A 7905-nucleotide genomic window follows, 5' to 3' on the forward strand; every position below is an offset into this window, starting at 1 on the left:
TTGTAACGTAATAAAATTATCATGAGTATCAGGTCACAGGTAACTGTATTCAAACAGTGCGCGTCGTACATCCGTAGGTTCAGTGTTGCACATACACACATAATTATTGATTAAATTGATCTATATTTCCTACCACCTGTGATTCTCATCCTAAAAAACCATAATGATGAACACACTGTCAAGTACCCTCTCCCATGTGTGATCAAGCCGGCATAAGAAAAAATCACGGTTATGTTCAAAAAAGAATTTCTCAACATCATTATCATCAACATCTACACCTTTTGACCTAACATAGTCATCTTTGTCAAATTTTTCTGTCTGTTGCCGTCCAGTTCAATGATGGAGTAGAAGTTTGTCATTTTGGCTTGGCCATCATTATGGCACTGTATACAATCAACAAGATTTGGACATCTCAACAATAATATGGTATATCTTCCTTTGGATTTTTTTTTCTCTTTGCACAATGTGCTCATGTAAAATTATTTATGTTATCTTTTATTTGGTTAACTGACCACACGGTATGTTTTTTTTTTTCTCTTATATTAGTTACTGACTATATAANCTTATATTAGTTATTGACTATATAAATTTTAATTATGGTCAAGTCTTTCCCGTTTCTTTGATTATTCTTTCGTGACCTGACAAGTCCTCGGGTGTGGTCAGGGTGGACATGGTGAACATCTCAATGGGTCCCCTACATTTATGTAGGGAATACCCATTGACGTTGGTGACATGTCCATTTTACCCTGACCCATGCGTTGGATCTGTCATGCCCAGGTTACCCTACTATTTTATTCTGTTTTTCTTTTATCTTGTTAGTACATTCTTAAATAAATTATTTAACATTATGCCAAAAGTTATTTATCCAGAATTTGGTATCTCAGCAAATTTGTCTGATAATGAACACTTAAATAGTGTCTAGGTGAGCACTATATACGAATCATGTATCGTTACATTACATAGAAAATCCAGAGGCCGTTCTGATGCCTGGATGTCTGTAGACATTTAATTTTAGATTAGTGCAATGAAACACAATTTACTGTTTTACAGTTATATGTGGCAAATGCTAAAGTTTAAGTAAAATAAATAATTTATGGGAAAAAAAAAAATATTATTGACTGAATCATTTTGGAATATACTTGTGGCATACTTATTATTTTATACATACTATTAATCCTATAGTTCCTTGGGAATCCTTGACCTTAAGTTAATTGTTCATAGTGTTTTTTTTACATTTTGTGTTTAACATAAAATTTGGTATTTAATATATATATATATAGATTTTTCTTTCTATTATTTTATGATTATATATATATATATTATTTAGTAGAATGTTTTAATTTTTCAAGAAATTGTATTTTGTTATGATAATTACAAAATTAAATCATAATATTTAATAAAATCTAATCATTGTTATCTTAAATTATTACTAGTCTTCATAACCTTTCCCCATAGGATAAGGTACAAAATCCCTGGTGCTCCGGCTTTGCCTCGGCCCAGGGTGGACCAACTCATTGGGTTCTTGTAAAGTAAGGCTGATTTATATTAGTTTGGCTTACAAAGTATGTAATATTCTTTTAATACTTAATTAAATTCAAACGTCTCATTGGCGATTGCCAGTAACATACTGACGCCGCTGAGGCGTATAATAGTTTTATTTTGTTTGCATGGTCCTTGCCGTAAAAGCCATAAAAATGTTCGTGCAGCTTCACGTATGGATTAGCGGTGTGTAGCATATTACTTGTCATTGTTTGTCTACTTATCCTGGACAAACAATGATACAATACAAATCAGTTTTCGTACCGCTTTGTAAGGGACATCTTTCTTTTAATTAAATAATTTATGTCATCACATAAAATTTTATTACTATGAATCATTGTAACAGACCTAAGAGCCCTCTGGGATCTGATCGGCCTTTGACAATCCGTCAAAGAGCCACTTCTATTTTCTCTCCTCAAGTGTGCACATCTAAATACAAAGCTTCACTCTTTTACTTTGCTGCCTTTCATCTGTTTTATGTTGTGACTTGGTGTCTACAGTTTTAGTGTAATTTAACTTAAGATATATTTGTGTTTTGATAATAAAATCAAAGCCAATTATAAAAGTGATTATATAACAAACAGTTCTTATTATTTAATATTTAATAAATCTACATTACTTCCTCTCTTCTCTACTCAGAAGAACAAGATTCGCCGCTAAGAAGTATCAGGTAAGAGTAGTTTTAACACACTAACTACAAAAAATAGTAATAACTAGAAACAAAGTACTTTTATTTATGATGTCTTTACGGATGATGCCATTGTCATTCTTCTTTATTAATATAATCCCCATCAACTTTATTTTTAGTTATTACAAGTATTAAATTGTTTTGTTTAAAATATCAATAATTTATTTTTATGTTATTTGTTCATCCTTATATAATAAGGTTATAAATAAAAACCCAGCACAGTGGGTTGGCGGCACAGTGGGGTCGTGGCATAGTTGGATCCAGTATAGATGAAATCTGACAGTGATTAAAATCACTATCATAAAAAGCGCTTCGATGCAAATCTGTAGATAGTGTTTAATTAAAAAAAAAAAATTTGTCAAAAAAGTAGGTCAAGTTACAGCTAAGAAAATAAAATTTCGAAAATTAGCAATTTTTAAATTTGTAAATTTTTTGGAGGTTTCCCCCATTTACGGGGAACGAGGGAAATTTTTTCAATTTTTGAGGTTTATGTCTTCGACTAGATACGATTTGTGATCTTTTGACATATCATTGAAAGAAATCGGTTCGGTAAGAGCTGAGAATAAGTAGTAACAGACACAAAAAAATAAAAAACACATCATAATAAAATTAATACCATCTCAGGTTTGCATCGAAGCTAAAAACTGATACAAGTTGTAATTGTCTTAATAATAATCGTTAAACAGAATTTTTTTCTAATACTATTGTATTTATTATATTGTATTACTAGTCATATTATGCGTATTAGTACAATTTATTTCTAAACCGTTTAAAATTTTTAGAAGAAACATTGTAATTTTTTTAATTTTTGATGATTTAAACAAGCAATAAATAAAACGTAACAATTCTGCTCATCCTTCTGATGACACATATAAATATAATTTGCACCTGTATACTCAGCTTATTTCCTAATTATTTATTTTTTTAGTTTTGTAATAAAAAACTTGTACGTCTATTCTTTTTTTTAATAAGAGTATAGATATAATAAAATATATTAATAAGTTTTCGAAAATGGAAATGGCATTAATACTAAATATTCAAGTGTACTTATGTATGTTATTCGCTTTTTTACATACTGAAGGGACAAATAATAAAAATATAAACGCGGTTATCATAAATAATTTTCTACGTCAACCAGGATGGAATAATATAAATGATGTCGAATTAGTTAAGTATTGGGGCAAAAACTATGAACTGAAAAATTTATTTATTAAACCTGTAACATTATATAATTGCGATAATTGCATACGGCAAGCAACGATATTCCTTGGATGTTCTTACGTTCATGATTTAAATTTAATGATCTTATCATTAAATAAATTTCATGAACATTGTACTTATCTTTTAATTTCTGGTGATGATAGTGCGCACAATTGTATAGTCACACTTTTAACAAAAATAATTGAAATTGTTCCGATGGCAAAATATATGAAAGGAGCTTTATATGCAATAGAAAAATATCATACTATCCCCTTGAACATCCAAAAAAGAACTCGTTTTATTTTAAGCAATCTACTTACAAATATACAGGAAGATGAAACTTTATTCTCTACGTTGAGAACCAGTTCGGATTCAATTAAAGATGCTTTAAAGACTATCGCGAATACATTATTCGATTGGCGTTATGAACTTGATGAAGATAAATCATTTTGTCATCTAAAAAACTTAGATTTTAATTTATTATGGAATTTATGGAATGCAGAATTTATTACATTAAAATATCAAGGAAAATACCAAGAACTTTTCAATTTTCTTAGTGATAAAATTAGAAATTTAATTCTAAACACATTTATGAAAAAGTATATTGAACTTGGATTTAAATTTGATAAGTACACAAGTCAAACATTTTTACCTACTCTACCACTTACTAATGTCAAACAAGGTATACCTATTTGTGCAATGTTACGTTTATTTGAAATAATTTGTTGTTAACATATTTAGATATCGCGCAAACTTCTTCTAAAAATTACATACAAAATACCAATGAAGTACATGCGCAAGAAGAAATTCAGCAACATGGTAAAGTTTCTCCAATACTTCATAGTACCACTATTTTTTAATCTAAATAAGTTTTAAATTGACCTAATAACCATTTTAATATGTTAACCAATAATATAGAGAAACAGGAAGACATAAGACAAGAAAGTAATAATTTTATAATACACAAAAATACTTTTATTTATTAATAATATGTTATTAAAATTAGGAAGCAATATATTCATCCATAATAATTTGTCCATAATTTATAGAAAATATATTTACAAAATTTACCCAGCAACATGTACAAAAGCCAAAATAATTTAAAATCACATTCTTTACATAATCATTATGAAACGCTTTAATTGTATGAACTAGTTGTAGTTAATAAAATAAGTATAAATAAGATCTATAATATGTAAGAAGGTAGGTAAATTGTTATAGAAAAATGGTAACAGACACAAACAAAAAATAAAAACCTCAGCATGGAGGGTCGCGGCACAGTGATGACGTGGTATAGTTGGATCAAGAATAATGATATCTGACAGTGATTAAAATTACTATTAACTTTGCATAATTAAAAACATTACATTAGCTTTAATTTAAGATATATATAATTGTGTCAGACTTTCAGGAACACTTTCAAAAGTTAAGTTGAAAAAGTTGTTATTTTTAATCCACCCCTGTAGGCAGGTAAAGGGTCAAATTTATAAAAAAAAATATACTTAATAATAAATTAAAACATCAAGCATCTATAAAAAAAAATTATCTTGATTTGATCATTTATGAAAAAGTTATGGCAGTTTTAAAAACCCAATCAAATTAATATGATTTTTTTTTATAGATGCTTTTGCTGCTCACAGTGGGAGATTAAAAATGACATTTCTTTCACAAAAAATTAACTTTTTCAACTTAATTTAAAAAGTGTTCGGAAATACTACCACTTTTATATATACCTTAAATTAAAGCTTATATAATATACTTTAATGTGAAAAAGAAAAATTTCTGGCTTTAGTTTGATTTCATGATAAAACTAACACCAAAATTAATTTAAAAAAATAAGATTTTTGTAAAAAAATTCTTTTTTTATTTTTAACTTTATAAAGTTATAATTTTTTTAAAAATATATGGATCAATACAAGTTTTTAGGATAAATACTATTTATATACCACTTTCAATCTGCATACTGTTTTTTTAAATACAACCATTTTCTTATATGTATATAGATATACTTTTTAATATATCACACTTATAAATCATAAATCTTGTAATCAGGTTATAAAAAAGGAAATAGGAGATTATGTAGCTTTTGGAATAATCCACCAACTTTTTAAAATTGATCACTATTTACAGATTTGCATCGAAGCGTTTTTATGATAGTGATTTTAATTAGTGCCGCGACCCAACTGTGATGGGTTTTTTTTTAATTATTTTAAATTTTTTAGTTCGATGTGCTTTAAAAGCGTGTTTTTTAGTTTTTAAACTATGTTTTTTAATCATGTATTTTTATTTAGATGTCAATTGTGAATTGAAAGATGATTCAGTCGAACTAATAGAATATCATAAGGGTATGGAACCATTTAATAAGTACCTTTAAATTAATTTTCATGTGCTAAATTTTTCTCATATTTGCATTACTATATATAATAACTGTGTTAATTTGATTTATATGTATGATTTAAATATTTAATAAAAATCACAATTAATTATTACTAAAATTATATTTTATTAGTATATTCAAATATGTGTTACTTATATTTTCACATTAATAATAATAAAAATATAGTTAAAAAAAACTAAAAAAACACGCTTTTAAATCACATCGAACACTAAAACGTTCAAAATAATTTTAAAAATAAGCTTAAAACAATAATGAACGAAAAATATTAGTACTATTGTGATAAAAGCGTTGGGTGATTAATATACGAAAAATATGGCACAAAGCACCTACGCTTTTATCACAATAATAATAGTATTTTTCGTTCATTATGGTTTTAAGCTTATTTTAAAAATTATTTTTAACTTTTTAATTCGATGTGCTTTAAAAGCGTGTTTTTTTAAAAATTATTTTAATTTTCCTTTTTAGTTTCATGTTATGATAGTAGTTAATATCAATATCATGGTTGTAACGGGAAATTAGGGTTCGATTCCGGGGAGGGAGACTGAGAAACGGCTACCACATCCAAGGAAAGCAGCATGTGCGTAAATTACTCACTCCCGGAACGTGGAGGTAGTGACGAAAAATGACGTTACGAGAATCATCCTTTGTAATCGGAATGAATACACTCTATATCTCTTAATGATAATAAAGCGTGTTAATATATATTTTTAATAGTAATTAGAATATATATATATATATACATGTAAAGCGACTTAAGTACGTAAACGTATCTTGCATAAGGTATAGCTGTGTTTTGTGGATGGGTGGCGCGCTGGGGAACGTTGTACGCGAGGTATATGCGACAGCTATAGGAATATATATATATATATATATAGTTAGGCGACATAAGTACGTAAACGTATCATGCACTAGGTATAGCCTTGTTTTGTTGGCGGGGAGAACGTTATACTTCCGAAATTTTATACTAAATAGTTTTTATTCTAAACATTTTTACGTTAACTATTATATTGACCTGATCAAATCTAAAATCTAAAAAAAATCTTCTGTGCGTTTGAACCACTTTATAATATATAAAATTAACATATTTGTGAGATAAGAATGTGTAACTAGTGTATATCATCTAATATTTTACTGTGATATTAAAGACACATGATTAAATGTTTTATGAAAATAAATGTTGTTAATTAAAACACACAACTACAATATATACTACAATATTCTCCACTGATTGTCAACACTTAATTCAATATAGAAAATACAAAATAATTTTAGGAATAGACGAGTTATCGGAACGATAATATTTGTCTATTTGTGCTATTGAGCAAACATACAGTGATCATTGTATATTCCACGAGTTTACGAGTAGTCAGAACAATAATATTTGTGTACTTGTACGAGTAGACGAATTTTTAGTATTCGTCCTATATTTGGCAAATAGACGAGTAATGGGAATCCTTTTTTTTTTTTTAAACACGACCGGCATTATTACGGACCGCCCTGGAACTACCGTGAGGTATAACTTCAGGGCGGCCCACGCAGTTTCTAAAACTCACACCACCACGTTGAGAATCAGCCCGAAATTAATCAAGAGCTGATTCACAACGTTCTGTGGCCTCCCCCGTTAGCCGAATCCCAGAGTGGGATCCGTTGCCCGGGTTGCACCACGTGAAGGTGGGGGCAAAAATAACTCACAAAAACATAAAACATAAAAACACGAATACCTAAGGCGCCGGCCTAAACCAGCGCCTCAGGTTCTCCTGTGTCGGGTGACATGGCTGCCTCTGTCTCAGGCGTTCCGCTTCCTCCTTCTTTAACAAGACGGATTCGGCGAACGCCTGGACGAGCCTCCACGCCTCCCGACTCCTCAACATCAGGTCCACCATGGACCCGACTCGAAACGTGGACCTCAGTCGAGACTCCAAAGAGTCCCGCTCCTGGGCCCACGCCTCGCACCGGAAGAGGGTGTGCAGAGCGCTATCAGCCTCTCCCGGGCGATCCGAACAGTGGTCGCACGTCGGCGCGGCTGTTATACGAATACGGTCTAAGTACTCGATAAGGCAGCCGTGGCCGGACATCACTT

At 29.9% G+C, this 7905-nt stretch overlaps 1 protein-coding gene across 3 annotated transcripts; it reads left to right on the forward strand.

The window, feature by feature from the left end:
• The first annotated feature begins 3162 nt into the window (after positions 1–3162).
• On the forward strand, positions 3163–5914 carry LOC126895338 (uncharacterized). Of its 3 annotated transcripts, XR_007701636.1 has the most exons (5): positions 3163–4109; positions 4169–4246; positions 4346–4372; positions 4434–4630; positions 5719–5914. XR_007701636.1 is itself a non-coding variant. In XM_050667098.1 (4 exons), the coding sequence occupies exons 1-4, from the start codon at positions 3239–3241 to the stop codon at positions 5799–5801; spliced, it is 1059 nt and encodes a 352-aa protein (XP_050523055.1). In that variant the 5' UTR covers positions 3167–3238; the 3' UTR covers positions 5802–5914. The 3 variants fall into 3 exon arrangements, 2 of the variants coding, with proteins under 2 accessions (XP_050523056.1, XP_050523055.1); XM_050667098.1 differs by lacking the exon at positions 4434–4630 and having other exon boundaries at positions 3167–4109; XM_050667099.1 differs by lacking the exons at positions 4346–4372; positions 4434–4630.
• Positions 5915–7905: the final 1991 nt, after the last annotated feature.

The sequence above is a fragment of the Daktulosphaira vitifoliae genome, unplaced genomic scaffold (genome assembly GCF_025091365.1).
Source record: "Daktulosphaira vitifoliae isolate Bord-2020 unplaced genomic scaffold, ASM2509136v1 Scaffold_1, whole genome shotgun sequence".
Classification (NCBI taxonomy): Eukaryota; Metazoa; Arthropoda; class Insecta; order Hemiptera; family Phylloxeridae; genus Daktulosphaira; species Daktulosphaira vitifoliae.

What these genes read in the sequence shown, in the direction of transcription:
- LOC126895338 (XM_050667098.1), top strand. Translation starts at nt 3,239, where the DNA reads ATGGAAATGGCATTAATACTAAATATTCAAGTGTACTTATGTATGTTA. An exon ending in ACTTACTAATGTCAAACAAG is followed by an intron (nt 4,110 to 4,168) that starts GTATACCTATTT and finishes TAACATATTTAG; the next exon opens with ATATCGCGCAAACTTCTTCT. An exon ending in AGAAGAAATTCAGCAACATG is followed by an intron (nt 4,247 to 4,345) that starts GTAAAGTTTCTC and finishes CCAATAATATAG; the next exon opens with AGAAACAGGAAGACATAAGA.